Source organism: Geospiza fortis, unplaced genomic scaffold (genome assembly GCF_000277835.1).
Source record: "Geospiza fortis unplaced genomic scaffold, GeoFor_1.0 scaffold54, whole genome shotgun sequence".
Taxonomy (NCBI): domain Eukaryota; kingdom Metazoa; phylum Chordata; class Aves; order Passeriformes; family Thraupidae; genus Geospiza; species Geospiza fortis.
Window position 1 is genome coordinate 8324791 of NW_005054301.1, and position 15985 is coordinate 8340775.

Genomic DNA, 15985 nt, shown 5'->3' on the forward strand with positions numbered 1-15985 from the left:
TTAACCTCCTGTGCAAGTATTTTATGTAATCTATCTTAATTGTACAACTCAGCTACAGCAGTAGCAGTTAAAGCTGTGACACTCTCTTAATCCTTAAGAAAGCCACAGAAATGTTTCAGCTTTCAGACAGAATTACAATAGCTCCAGGCCAGAAGTGTTTACAACCGTGCATTATTTATTAGTTTGAGGTTGTGCTGAACACATGAGAGTCTAAGGAGGGGGTGTGGGGGTAAAATGATATTTTGAAATCTGGTGCTTGAATATTCCACCAGGATGTGTGACTTAGTAAAGATGAAAACACTAAACAGGCACACACACCTCTGTACAGGCATAAAGTTTCAAAGACCACACAGTTTTAAAGGAAAATCCATAGCCAACTTCCAGTTCAAAAATTATATTAAATATAAAATAACCAATTAATGCATTTACAGAAAAATTAAACCAATATGAAAGTAACCACTTTCATACAGTTTGCAAAAAAGGAAGGATTAATTTAAGGCACAGTGAGTAATACAGTATTTCATACAAAGAAGGCAGTGAGAGCATTTGTTATGCAACAAATAGTAGGAAAAGGAGGTAAAAAAACAAACAACTGACATTAATTTATTGGAAGAAAAGCAAATTATCCTTCAGCTGTCAAGGTATTACTCAAGCTATCTGACATTTTCTTTTTCTGATGCTATATGAACTCCTAACAAGCTGGTTTTCTTGTGCATTCCCCAGGTGTTGAATCAAGCTCTCCCTTGCAGACATTCAGGGCAAAGTAGTGATTTTACACTGTGGTCAGCACCCTCTGTCTTACAATTCAGAAAAGGCAAAGAATGGAGTATCAAAACAGAGGGACTAGAGCTGATGATTGAATCCTCCTCCTTAGATTTTCTGTAGTACTGGAGCACTACAGACAGATGAGAGGAAGAATTTGTGCTGTACAGGACATTAGTTCAGGCAGAGGGTCATCTGAAATATGGAATTAATTCCAGAAACTAAGGGCCAAGGTACCTGGCCTGTGGTGTTACATCAGGCTCCTTAGCTGTTAGTGGGAGCAAGGCCAGGGACATGTCATGATACCCAACAACCCAATTTCATTGAGGACTATTTTTAACTTTTTTTTAATAAATCTCAAGGACAGAAGTAATGTTCTACATGGTAAGTAGTGCAGGTTCTCTGCTCCTTTACCTACAACAGTTGTCCAAAGAAAATGACTGGGGCAATGACATCTGATTGTTGCAAAGTAAACCATTCACCTTTTACAAGCTACAGGTACAGTCATTGCAGTAAAACAGTCTTAATTGGTATTAGATGTGGAGCTACCTGCACTTCATTTAGACAAAAATAAAAATTTCTGGTTTTGTAAGTGCAGTATCACAACACATATTTATTTAAGAGAAGGAAAGAGTTCTAAGTTTGGTTTTGTTGTATTATGTAATTATAATCTAATTATGTATTCTGTGCTAACAGGATGAAAACCATCTGCAGTGGCACATCCCTTACTGGCAATTTAACATTCAACACACAGTTTGTTTAGGTTACTCAAGTACACAGACTTGTGTAACTGATGTCCAAAAAAGTTCATAGTTCTAGAATGGTACTACACAGAGTGTCCTATGCACTTAATATCATTCAACATGACTTTAATTTCTTTTCCAGACCACTGAGAGCATGCATTCAAGCACATGGGTCTCTTAGTTCTTAGGCTTGGGGTGAGAACATCCTAGACTGATGTTAGTTCTGAACTTTACTACAACAGCATTGGATGGAGCAGCTGACCACTATTAGCCTCCAAGAGTGCTGGTACTTGTTAGTAAGTTCTTAAGGATGCTTATAGCCTCCTGGAAAGTTGGGATTTTTTTACTTAAAAAACAAAAAGTCAGTGGACCCTTTAATTAATGTTAAATCTAACATTTTTCTCTTGTGTTAACAACAGAAAAAAATTACATGCACACAACAGTGACAATAAATAGGGGGAATTGACTCTATTATAATTACTTTTGAGTTACAGGATATTAATTCCTATTAATCTATTCATAGAGAGCCAAGTTGCAAACCATGTGCAAATCAGGTTTTTAGAAGTAGGAAACAGCACTGCCTCTGCAATCCACAGGTGTTAGAGACACAGCAATTCAAAGAAAAGACGTTTCTACTTACTTTACACAGAAATTAGCTCACACATTCAATTTTAGACCAAATGTTTGTAGTGCAATTTTCATTTTAACTGAAGTGCCAATTTGGCAGAATGCCTCAGCCTTTATTAGGCAGACTGACTGAACAGACATTCCCTAGCTCTCTCCTGATCAATAAGAATGGTAGGAGTTGTATTTCACTGAACAAGCATAATCCTATTTTTCCTGTTTACAGGCAGATTGTGACACCTGACAGTTCTTATTTCCTACATTATAAAGACCTTTACACTTAAGGAGGGACAGGAACTACATCTTGTTTATTTTCTGCAGTGGGTGGGCAATCTCCCTCATTTTCAAAGTTTACATTCATGAATGAAGAGCATGCTGTTGCTCCAGGCTGGTCTGTCTGGACAGGAGCTTCAGCTTGTGGCTTGTTCTGCTGTTCCTGATGCTGTCTTTCTGCTTCTTCTGACATCTTGTTTTCCTGTTCCTCCTCTTCCTCCTAGAAAGAGATAAACAGATTCATATGCTACTATTTACTATTTGCCACTTACTTAGATGAAGTCTTCCCATAAGAGCGTAATAGTTACCATTAGAAGGTAAGGACATTTGTTCCACTAGAAAACAGTCGCTAGTTGATCATAAGAAAAGGTACATTCCAGAACTCCACTCCCATTATGGAAAAAAAAATCCCCAAAACTGAAGGATTAAACTCTGTTAAACACATAAAAAAGACACATATCTAGATAAGCAGTTTTAGTTAATAGCAATAGTGATACATCTACCTCCTCTAAAGCTTTTTCAGCTCTCAATTAAAAAAAAGTAATAAAGCTTTGAATATGTTTTCAATCTCTTCTAAAGGAAGATTATTAAGGGTTAGGTTATTTTGCCTAAAGCACTGGCTACCTATCAGTATTGCCCTGTTATGCTTTAGAACAAATGGTAACCTCGTGTTCAATTTACCCTTGAGACTGTGCTGAAAAAGTTTTAGAGTTGGAAAGTTTAGAGTTTACAGTGTTCAGCAGCTGTCCATCCAACTTTCTCACAGCGTTGACTTAGGAGAAACAGAGCAGAGGTCAGCACCCACCCATTTCTAAGACCGATGAGCTCTAGAGAAAAGGCTAGTGGATAAGAAAGTGTTAATCATGCATCAAATGAAAACTGGAGGCAAGCTGAAATTGAGGGTCTAAAGCTTCATTTTAATGCTAGAATCCAAGTTTTATTTTTTAGAATACCAGGGAAGATAAGTTGGGAGAAAAGGAGTGCAAGAACCCTAGCTCCCACACATACCTCTCTCTTCATTCTGTAATACTCATCAATGGCATATTGGTATTTTGGTGTGCTTATTCCCAGAACAGATGCAATCTTTTCCCCCAGGAAATCACACACTAAAAAATAAAGGGAGGTTTACATAGCATTAGTATCTAGAGGAAAATTCTTGTACATCACTTTATTATAAAAATTATCACCATCTTTCCTGAATGGTTTTCTCTAGTCCTGCTTCACTCACAAAATACAAAAAAACCTGTGAGGTTAATCTCCTTATAGGTAATTATTAGGTGAATATACTAATAATTGTTCTTTAGGATAAAGAATGAACAAAAGAAGAAGAACAAGAAATTCAGTGAAAATATATATGGTGATAGGGTTTGAATTCTGCTAGTTTCAGCTTTGGATCTGTTTGTTTTGCTAGAAATCAGTTAAATTGAGCTGAACTTTAACTGAAAATTAAGGTTAGACAGAAGTACATGGGTACCAACTGTGCTGGCAGTTCAATCTGGTGGTACTAGCAAACCAGACAGGATTTACTGACATAAGCATACCTCAAGTCAGTTTTAACAATGTTCTATGTTGCATACTAACAGATTAATAAAGTATTTGTTTCAGCTGCCTCAATTTTCAAGCTGTAGGCTACATTCAGTGCTACTTTGCTAAAACAGGTAGGGCATAGTCAAAAGTATGGAGCAGAGGTAAGCTCGTGTCAGTCAGTTTCTTTACCATGGTGATGGCTGCAGATAACACTGGTCGAGTAAAGGCAAGCAAGAAGTCAAATATTCTGCACTTCAAACTGTAAATCTGCCCCAAGGACACAAATGACTTAGTCATCTTCAGGGAAAAAAATAGAAGTCAGTCATTGACTGCTTCAATGAACATTCAGAAGAACTAATTCTATAGATATCCTGGCATCCTGAGTGCTGTGCAAAAGACCAGTTCAGATTACAGAGGCAAGAGCCAAAACTGAAGTGCAAAGAAGAAAGGACTGATGTTCAAATTCATAAAGGACTTCTAAAAAAAGAAAAAACAATACCCTTGCATATGAAGAACAGATACATCAAGGAATATAATTACACTGTACATTAGAGAAAAGGCATTTCTAAAAATAAAGATAGGTTAACTAATACAACAGACTCCCAAAAAATACAAAAATATTCAAAATTATGTGTACAATGACAGAAACTCCATAATATTTGTGGGAAAAACCCAGTAAAGATACTTTACCTTGGAAAGAACACAAACTATGACAAGCATTTTTAAAACTTGGCAAAATTTTAAGAGGTCCACAAGTCAAATAAATGTCTGTGCAGTACCCTTGACAACAGTCCTGTTTATTTTGTAACCTCAGAAGTTCATAGTACGGCACACAACCAGATGTGTTCTTGGGATACTTTCTAGTTGTCTTCAGAAAAACTGTCAGTTTAGTTACACCAGCCAGCATTCTTTTTGGGTAACATCACACAAAATGGTTCCATACAAAATCTAAGAGAAAACCAATATATTCCCTTGCCAACATCAATCTATCTCCATATGAAGAAAAAGGGGGAAAAGTGTTCATCAAAACAGTACTTCCTATTCGTTGTTCCATGCAAGAGTTGTTTATTGAAAGTACAAAAAAAAATTTAAAAGTGCCTAAGGCAGGAGAGTACATCTCCAAAGATTAAATACAGTTCAATTCTTACTTCTGAAAAAACAACAAGTAGAACCCAAAGATGATTTACAGTCTGTCAACATGACTTTGTGACTTTCAATATTCCCCTTCTGGTTTACCCAAGAATTAAATAAAGCAATACCTGATAAGGTTGATGTGGCAACTCGCAGCATGTGAAACCACAAGTAGGGTCCCCATGTGAGTGTCGTCTGCAGGAACAAGAGTAGTGTGAGTATGTACAGCTGTATGGCCATGGCACAAAATAACACATGCAAAACTGCAAGCGGCTGGAGAAGAAAGACCTGCAATGTTCTCTGTTTTCCAGCTACTACCATGTTTTTGCTTTAAAATAAGTATAGACCAGACAAGTGAAACAAAGTATCACCATAAGATATAAATATAACCATGGTTTACCTCTGGGAAAACTTCTTGCACTGCTTTCTGTTTCCTGCTTCCAAACTTGGGAAATGACAAGCAGCCAACTCAATCCCCAGCTAGAAAAAGCTTTCCACAACATTCTGAATTCCATCAGGCCAAGAGGAGAAGTGAGGTAACAAAGTAGTCCCTCATTACAATAATGAGTGAACTGCAAAAGACTGTTTAAAATCAAACCAAACCTTCAAACCTCTGAGGAAGAGGCTGCTTTAAAACATTTTCCCATTTTCAAGGGAATTGTACCTTGAAATTACACCTGAAAAACAAAACCAGGAGCCCTGAGGGATGGGAGGAGTTACTACAGCTCTGAGGGAGCGATGGAGAGGCTGCCAAGCAAAGCACCTGGGCTGCTGTGAACCACAAGGAACACAATGGGAATAAACAGGGCTCAGCTGGGGCCACCTCAAGCATCTGCATGAGAGTGAGGAGGTTTCTCTGAGGAGCCTGCACACCAGGGCACACAACATGGGACATAAACATGAGGAACTGGAGATCTGTGTGCAGCTGCAGGGGTAGGATCTCATCAGGATCCCAGGGATGCAGTGAATGCACTGAGTGCTGCTGTGGAGGGATACAGACTGTTTAGGAAGGGCTGGCCAGGAAGACAAAGAAAAGGAATTGCTCTTTGCATGACTGGGGTGTTTTCACAGCTACAGCAAAAATGTGCAGCCTCCACATGAACTGATACATAGATACACACATCGTAAATTAAATATTTATAATTAAATTAATTATAAAATAGTGGGTGTGCACAGGCTATGCTTTTCATCGAGGGAAGAGACTGTATCTGTTTAAAAAAAAACTAAACCAACCCGTGTATTAAAAAGGAAAAGGCAAAAAGCAGATTCCAAGCAAATGGGGAAAAAATTGTAGGCTTTTCCAGTTGTGAAAAGGCAAATTCAGCTTCCACAGTGAACTAAAATATGTTTATAGTTAACAAGTTGTTGTATTCAGGCAAGCTCTTTGATACATATTTCCCTCCAGAAAAGATCCCTGTAGAAGTACCTTTCTTCTGGAAAGTAGCAATTTAAAGTGTTAGCTTTTATTAAGTAAAGCACATGAGCTCTACTCAGCTATGTAAGTATTTATAACTTGCTGCTAAGAACTACTGTTACTGTAGTAACCTTTTTCTATGATCTTATTTAACAGATATGTGTACAGGAACAACCAGTATTATTGTAAATAATATAGCTACAGAAACTATCTGGTATAGCCTCAGTATATATGTACACAAGCTACTAGACTCTGGTGCTTTCCAAGCATCATCTCTACAAATCAGTGCAGCAAGAAATTGTCTGTCAAGCCACAAACTCAAGTTGGGCAGGCTGACAAAAAGCCAGATGCTATATATTTTTGGCAGTGGATATGGAAAATGTCCTGCCAAGGTAAAAGTGTAAGCAAAACCAGCTGCTATCCTACTTACACAAAAGCACCTCCAGCTCATTGATTATGTGCTCAGTTGGCAGAAAGGCTAACGAGGAGTTTGTTCAGTTGAAGAAGTCAAAAAAGGTGCTGGAAAAGCTTGTTGCCACAGGTGCAAATAATGGCACAGACAGGGCTCTGCACAATCCTTCATGATGAGGTGACAGGGTTAAAAAGCATTCATGCAGGGCACAGGACAAACAAGGGCCTGCTGTGTGCTGTAAGAAAGAAGTTACAAGAGCCCCCATAATATTTCAGGGAGGAAAGACAAGCTGAGCTTCAACATGACAGAAGTCAGATCCAGAACATTCTGACAAGTTTGTGGTAACACAAACGTGGATAACAGCTGAGGCTCAGCAGACCAGAGGTTCTATTTCTACTCTTCCCCCACCACAGCTAAAAATCAGTTTGGTACACTGGAAGCACTTCTAAGTTCAGTTTTGTGGGAACCTCTGCTTTCTGACAAAGCCCAACCAGACATTTCCTCATGCCTGACAAGCAAGGCTTTGCCAGACTCCTCAGTTTAAAAAGTAACTAACTTTCTGTCCAGCATCTCAAAAGGCAATATAAAACCATTTAGAGAGGCTACTTTACAGGAAATGAACAGGAGAAAGGAGATGGTTTGGAGAGTAAACCACCAGGAACAAGCAGGAACAAGGGAACACATCCTAAGCATCACCTTCTTTTCCCACGCATTCCCCCTTTACCTCTTCAGGGTAAATCTGGGTGCCTTCCCAGAGCACCTCAGAGAGGGAAGCACAAATGGCTGATGTGAGGCAAGAACTGGTACTGGGGAAACTGGAACTGTTTGAGTGACATGAACAGGGCTCTTAAGCAATGGCTCAGTACAAATTAATCAAATTAATCTTTGTCAGTGAAGTAGCTTTAATACACTGAGCTGGAAACTGGAAAACCATACCCAAGTCAGGTCCTACAGACCTGCAGAACCACATACTCAGACACCGCCTGTCAGCTTCCTTTGGCCATGCACATAATGGATTCAATCCCTGATAAAACCAAGGGGCCTCTAGTTCAATAACAGAACATGATTTTGTTTCCTAGTGTGGGACTGCTGAAGGGAGCACACATGCTCTCTTGAATTTCTGAGTGCACCATATTCCTAAACAATCCACATATGTATTTATTTTTGGCAGATTTGAGCTCTAATAACACTTAAACTTTAAAAGGTATGTAGGGTTTCTTTTTGTCAGAGAAAATGGCAAAATGAGAAAAATAATAATTTCCTGATTTAGGAAAAACAAAATCCTGTATTTAATAGTTGATATACACCACCAAGTAGATACTTTTTCATTGTTTACTCTGCCAAGACAAGGTTTAAATTAATTTGTTAAATTAATAGTTTAATCAATGACTGTTCAATGCTATAATAGGTTCTTTTGTGTAAGACCATGTAAAAATGTGGCATCTAAACAAGCCAGTGAAAACAAGGTCAGGAACACACATACCATACTCCATCAAGAGCTTCTACCATATTATGAGTAGTTATTACTTGGTCAGTGACTATTTTTCTCCTTCATCCTCAAATTCTTAAAAAAAAAACAGAGTTCAATGGTCCTCAAGAGAGAAATGTTTGCTATTTGAAGTTAAAGCCCTTTTAACTACAGGATATCAAGATAACCTTCCTGCAAGGATGTGTTTCAATCTTTCTGAGCACTGAAGGTTAATAAAATCAAATCCCTCCTGGAGCTTTGTTGCAGATGTCTTCTTGGGATGGATTCCAAAGTTATCACACCAAAGTCATGTTGCTCACAGTTCCTCTGTGCAGACTTACACTCCACCTTCTGTCCACTCATCTAACAGGTGAATGCAGCAAAGAGTTTACACCAAGTGTCCCTTCAGGGATAAACAAAAGGATTATCTTTTTAATTAATACAAAATAAAGTTTTGGTGGACAAAACCGAAAGAAAATATACATATAGAGTGCAAACATCTACATTTTAGGACAAAAGAATCAAAAATACATCTGTGCTATTAAAGCATTTGAATTTCAGTGTGAGAACATTCAGATAATACTGAATGCTATTATCTAAAAAATAATATCCTGTGTTCTGGATTAAAAAACACAAAGCACAATAGAATGGACACCCCAGTCCAACAATGTTAATGAACTGAGCGCTGACCTACTGAAGCACTAGAAGTTCTTTCAAAGAAAATTTAAAACCCAGCTCTTTTTGAGAATTGTTTTGTTAGGAGTAACAGGAATCCACCACAACAAGTGCTCTGGTTATGGTATTACCAGGATATAGGCATATTACTTTGCTTAGTAAGAAGCACATTGGCATTGTCTGCTTAGCTGTAAAACACAATTAAACCAAGGTACTTACTGAAGACATTTCTTTACAACACAGCAAAATATTTGTTTCCCTTTAACTCATTCAAAAACTGCCAGGAGGCTAATACCAGCAGAGCTTTAAGATTTCATGAAGGAAAGTTTCTATTCAAAATATTGAATGTGCTTTTTCTGAAAACAAACTGGTCCAGAAACAGCTATTACTTGCAACATACTTTTTTGTATCCCAACTGAGATAACAAGTTTTAGACATGCTGGTCTCAGCAAACTGACTATTTAATTGCTTTTATAGAAATCCTACAAAAAAAACATTTTAAAAGCAGCTGTTGGCGAAAACACCAAAGCTCAGCTTGGACTAACATTTCTTCAATTGTCTGGCTCAGCTGGGATACACAAAGCATGCAGGAGATAAAGTAAGCCTCACTTAATGGCAACCCCTGCTCTAATCAAGTTCATTCTGTCCAAGGTAAAAAGCAATACATAATAAGGCATAGAGTGCTTCACAATAAACTGCCCTGGTTTGGGGGGTCCTTTTATTAAAAAATGTATTCAAAATTAAGGATTTAATAAACTAGAAAAGGAGAATAACACCATCTTAACTCCACCATACAATATTGGTTTTGGTACTCAGAAAATAAATCTGTGTGAGGAAAGGAGGGGAACAATCCTGCAGCATTCCCAGCTGTTGTGCACACTTGAGGGCTCTTTAGTTAAGTGTCCATTTGCACAGCAGCATGCATGTCTCTACCCTCACAACACCTACACCAAGGCTTGTGAGCCTTCCATCACTGCATCACCATGGAACTCTTCTACTGTCAGGAAATGGCACAAAAAACTACACACATCTTGTTCCCTGATCATCGTAATTGGGAACAAAAATCTCTCAGACATCCACAGATATCTGACATGACTGCCTAGTGGGGAACAGGCCTCACTCTGAAGATACCTGAACATTACCATAACAGTCAGTAAGTTCACAGTTGCTGCTTTGATTTGAGAAGATCCTTAAGGAGGAAAAAACCACCCTAGTACCCAGCAAGGCAGCTTAACATCTCACTCATTGTTTGTGATTACAATACAGTTCTTTTCCAACTATATACTCTGTGTGTATTTAATATTGATAATATCCTACCTGCAATCAGGCTAATGTTATTTTTTTGCTGTATACAATAACTGCCTACCAAGAAAGAGGGCAATGCCACCCATCCCTACAAAATGCATTGTGATAGCTTCACCTATTGGTGGAACCCCCAATCCCACCAGAATTCCCACAATCTCACTGGAGCTTAGTCCTCAACCCACCTTTTTTCTTCTTCAAGATAAACTAATTTTACAGAGGGGAAGAGAGGTACTGCTTGGCAGTCAAAGCAAACTCATGGTCCACCAGTTCTTCAGAAGAGCATAAGCAGAAAGTCAAAATCTTCAGTCCCTTCAAGAAAGCCAAGCTCTCCCAGGACAGATACAAATATTAATAAATACAGGGTCTGCTATTGTAGAGTAAATAGAAAGCTTCAACCACAACTTTTCTTAATTATGGATTCCCAAACAAGGGTGCAGGAGTCATTTCAACAGCCATGTCAAATAGAAAGCAGGGCACTCTTTTCTGTGCATGCAAGGCCTCCTCTCTGAAGTGTGGGAACCAGGAGCTCCACAGCAGTGTCTGCCTCCAGTGTGCAGCCAGGCAGGATGAGCTGCTGCACAAAGCCATGGCTCCTGGCTGCCTGAGCACACAGCAGCACAGCAGGGAGGACACAGCCACTTTGGGAGCCTCCAGCTCAGTACAGGCAGAGAGTGCAGAGAGGCCTAAGAAGAGAACTCTGCCAGCAGACAGGGAATAGGACTGCAGACTCAATTTACTGAGGCAAGGATTGCTGCAGAAGGGTAGAGGTGGTTGGGACACTCAAGTTTCTGGAGTTGTCATAAAAGAAACATGAGACTGGGCATGTGGAGAGATGAAGAGCAGGATGTGGATCTTCTCTGGGACTGACTGCCAGAGGAGAGGAGCTGCTGCTGGTGTTGGCACATGTGGCTGTAAGCTTTGCAATCACACCATCACTACACAATAGTTCATCAGACAGGCCAACAGAATAAAACAGATTATATATTTCATTTTACCTCTAAGTATAGATCCACAGTCATTGACAAAAAGGCAAATGCATTTTGGCAGCTACAATGCACACTACTAGCTTTAATTGTTGAGACTTCACTTGTATCTGGACCAATAAAAGGAAACTCCATTCACAGGCTGAGCAACATCTCAACAGCTTACAACACAGATGAACATTACTTACATGGACTAGGCAGATCCTTTAAAATCTGTTTTTTATGTATCATGAATTACACCAGTCTTCCTTTATTTCTGCAAGTCATCTGTTTCTTTCTCTCCTATACTCTTTTAACTATATCAAATTGTTGTTATGGTGACCCTAAATTACAGGTTTAACTCTTCAGTGTCAACAAACATAAGGAAAAAATGTCTCCCTTGCAGGTTTTTTTTTTAAGCTACAGTATAAATCAAAGTATCAAAGGCAAGTATTATTAGAAGGGGAAATGCTGGAGAGGACAAACTATAACTGTGAAGAAATTAAACCCATTTCTAATTAATTAGGCTACTTTAGTGGAGGAGAACTCCAGGACAAAACTTCCCAGTAATACTTTTCACAGATTTCTGAGTCCGTTAAGCCAATCAAATTATTAGAATTTATAATACTAAAGACTGTATCAGATTTGTGACACCAAAAAAAAAAAAAGTATAAGATGTTTGTAGCTGCCCAGTAAACCAGAAGTAACAATTTATCAAGTAAAATACCTACAGGATCTACAGGTGGCAACAGGTCTTTTTTCTCTTGTTCATCTTCCTCTTCATCTGTGCTATATTCTTCCATTGTTTCTCCACTTGCAAAATGAATAACCCTCCTTGGAATTTTCTTTTTCTTTCCTATGACACCCAGCTCCACATTCTCAAAGCCGCTTTCTCCCTTTGAAAGTTGCTACAAAGGAAAAAAAATCATTATCTCAAGTGCATGCTTCTGGAACTGGAAAGCTCCCCCTTAACAAACTTCATGAGATATTTAAAATATTTTAGATTAATTAGCATTTACAGTGGACACTTATAAGAGCTTGCCTGTAGATAAAAGACTGAAACATTCTAGTTTGCAGATATGTAAAAACTGATCCCTTCTCTAAAAGTAACAAACAGGTTTCTTCTGGGGGCCATGTTTCATTACATAATTTGATAAGCACAGAAATGTCAATATTTATTAAATAAATATTTAATATTTATCGTTGGGTTTGGAATGAATACCTAATGAAATTAATCAAGTAGTTCATAGGCTGTAGCCACCTCTTTGCAAGTTCAGACACACACCTCTAACACAAAAGAGAACTGAATAACTAAGCAGCCAGGCTCAAGCTTTAAAAAGATGCACGGAGGAATCTGCCTCTGTGGGCTTTCACCAGCAACCATGATTAGTGCAAGGGACCAGGGCAAAAGGACAACACTTAGTTTTGTGGCTAAGAACATACAAAATGAGAAGTACAATGTCTGGTTGTGTTCTCCAACTGCTGAATGCTACAATGCAGCCTTTGGGTCACAAGCATTAAGAATATATACTTCTAGTTCAGAAGCCTATCAATAAACCCTTAGGCTAGTCACTTCTGCAGGCAGAGAATTTTAGTAAGGTTTTGTATTGCAGCTATCAAAACAGAACCTTCATCTTGGTAGAGCTTTTACATGTTACTGCATCAAATGCACAAAACTATGCTGAAAACACTTCTGTCATATAGAGAAGGCCAGAGAGGTTAGGAAATGCCAACCACATGTTTTTAATGTACCATGAAGGTTTTTAAAAATGCATGAGCTCATGTAATTTGAAACTGTATCATAAGGAATGACAGGCACAGTGTGTGCAGAATCCAGGTTGCATAAAATGCATTCCAGTTTCCAGCTTCTTCCCTATACAAACCTAATGATCTCCACAGAGCACAGTTCAAAATTATAAATAAAAATGCATGTTTTATCACACAGCTGTAAGACATCCCTTAATCACTGCAAGTGCAGCATCACCATCCTCCTCCTCATGCTAGATTACACAACACAGCTTTGCGAGGCAAGCAGGCTTGGTTAGCCGGGAAAGAGAGTGGGCACGGAGGAGAGAGGCAGCAGAGGGTCCTGGGGAGCAGAACTGCTTCTTCATTCCAGCCACGAATTCTTCCCGTGCCCACAGAGAGGAGGGAGGCAGGCAGGGATCACGTGCTGAGCTCCACAGCGTGGAGAGGGAGCGCACCCATTCACCATCGCTCCGAGTGATTCCCTGTACTCCTCAAATCTGCAAGTCATCTCAGCTCCCCAGCACCTCTCTGGCCAGGCTGGCACGTTTCAGACATTTTCCTGGAGGAGCAGAGCAGAATCCAGCAGCAAGTTTTAAATGGGGTAATTCAGCTGAAACAGGATTGTATTTTCAGGCAAAATCATATTTTCACATAGAAAGACAAAACTGACTATCTGGGGCCCAGCGCAATCTCTCTGCTGTCTATCAGTCTTGGGAACAGAGCAAAGCTACAAAAACACAAATGCTGGAAGCAGTGAAGCAACCTGAGCCCAGGGAGCGCTGCTTGCTGCCATTATAAAAGTGCCACTTCCAGGGACTCGGTTCTGTATCTTTTTGTGCAAAAAGCACCACAGAATCAGCTTTTCATGAACATTCCACACTCCTTTATTGGCATCATACAATAACACTGTTTTTATATTTAGGCACAGTACTGAAGAGCACTGTTTCTTGCAAACACATCATAAGTATCACTGTGATTAATAATAGCAAGCAATGTGAGCCCCTCCTGAAGAGCTCCTCTAAAAGCACAGTCTCTTAATCTGATTTTGGCTCATTTAGTGCAAATGCTTCAAATATTTTAACTTTAAAAAAATGTGGTTTAATATTTCAAGTTTTAAAAGCAAGCTTTAGTTCCCTGAACACCCATCCCACACTCACACTACCTACAGTAAGCAGCTCCACGTAGCTGGTACTGGTAGAACATTTCAGACAAATGCAGTAGCTCAAGACAGTAAAGATTCACCAAGGAACAGTCAATCTGCTTCCCTTAGTAATCTGGCTCGAAGTCCTACATCATTAAATAAAATAATGTATGTCATCTGTTGTTTTGGTTATTACCTAGTCAACAAACCTGTGTGGGTTTTAGTCATCACTGGCCTTTTAAGTTTCACCTGCGCAGCAATAAAGGCAACTCTCCCAGGTGCGAGCAGAAAGTTCAGCACCAATAAATTTTATCTTTCCAAAACTATGGTAATGCAAACCTATTCTAGAGTTATCAACTAGATTCACTTTATAGCTCAAAGGTTACAGTATTTCTTATCTGAAAATTTATACTTTTGATCTTCTTTTCCAATTTAGGAAGTTTTTACAAAGACCTTTTTCTAGTGCGTGGCTTTAGTCAGGTTTCTGGCCTGATATTTTTTCCACAGGCTCCTCCTTCTCTAACACATTATATGGTCTTAAAAGACTCAGCATTTGTGGCCACGTCACAGAAGTATTTACTTTGGCTTCTTTTCTGGCAACTGTTAGACACCAAGGCTGGTCACTCTTGCGCTTTTGCCACACTAGCTAACACTCTTAAGGTACTCGGTAAACACTGTAAGGCGACTTCCCCTTTCTTTGAAAAGTCCCCTTGGAATTTTTCTTGGCTTTATGGCACACATACAAACCTGTCAGGCAGTCAGGATCTGAAGCTCCTGTTCCTTGGTTACCCTCTTTACACCCACTCTACCTCAACCTTCGTCCAGAAACAGAGACAGAGCAGGGAATCTTGACAGCGCTGATGGAATACCCAGCACAACAGAATTTTAGTCCACATATAAAATGCCAAAATAAATAAACTACAGTTAAGGATAAGGTGTGTCTGGACACCTGCAGGCAAGCTGGGAGAGCTGACACAAGTAGTATTAGGTGATGCAATAACATAAATTTCATGAAGGAGATGAAGAAGAAAAGTAAAATGAAGCAGAGAGACCAGGCTATTGACTTTGGCCTCTTTTAACCCTGCATTTGACATTTAACCTGTCAAATGCAGGAATCCTTGTACAAGCTTATGAACCCAAAGCACCAAAGTGTGTGATGCCCACTTCCCCAGAGAAGGACGAGTAATTCAATTTGCACCGATCTACTGACCAGGTACTGCTAGTCACTAGAAGGCTGGTAAAAACTAATGAAAAATATTTCTACTCTCCGATCTTGGCTGTCTTACTCTATTTTTTTTTTTTTTTTTTTTTTTTTTTTTTTTTTTTTTTGCTAGGGTTTGGGGGGGAAGAGGGTTGTTTAGGCTTGAGCGGTTTGGGGTTTTTTCATACTGCTTGTTTCACTTTCCACCCTTGTGTTTCAACTGAAATTAAACAGCATAAGTCTTTCTTAAGAAACAAAAGACAAGATGACAGAGCCGGAGGACGGCTATTAGAAAAGACACCCTTCCAACAAGCCTCGGAAAGGCACCACAAGCGGGGAAGGGGCAGCGGCAGCGCCCACGGCACCAGGGCGCAGCCGAGGCCGGAGCGAGGAGCGGCAGGACAGGGAGCTCGCCGTGCTGCGCTGTAATTAAGAGCTGCTGTCCCTGATCGCCTCCCACGCCTTCGCCAACTTGACAGCACGGAGGGAAGTGGAAACCTGTCTCACTCTAATATTCATCAGGCTCGTTTGTCAGAGGCATTGTCCGCCGACGAGCAGGAGACACCGGAGACACGCGTGCCCGCCGCGCTGTCTCTAA

General features: G+C 39.5%; 1 protein-coding gene across 1 annotated transcript in view; it reads right to left on the bottom strand.

Moving 5' to 3' along the window:
• Positions 1-155: 155 nt before the first annotated feature.
• Positions 156-15985, bottom strand: part of FAM177A1 (family with sequence similarity 177 member A1) — a 16995-nt gene continuing 1165 nt past the window's right edge. Inside the window, exons 3-6 of the mRNA XM_014310706.2 lie at positions 12028-12204; positions 5189-5255; positions 3411-3508; positions 156-2622 (exon numbers count right to left, since the gene is read on the bottom strand). Coding sequence (XP_014166181.1) covers positions 2410-2622; positions 3411-3508; positions 5189-5255; positions 12028-12204 — 555 coding nt within the window. The 3' untranslated portion in view covers positions 156-2409. The remainder of the gene's footprint in view (positions 2623-3410; positions 3509-5188; positions 5256-12027; positions 12205-15985) is intronic.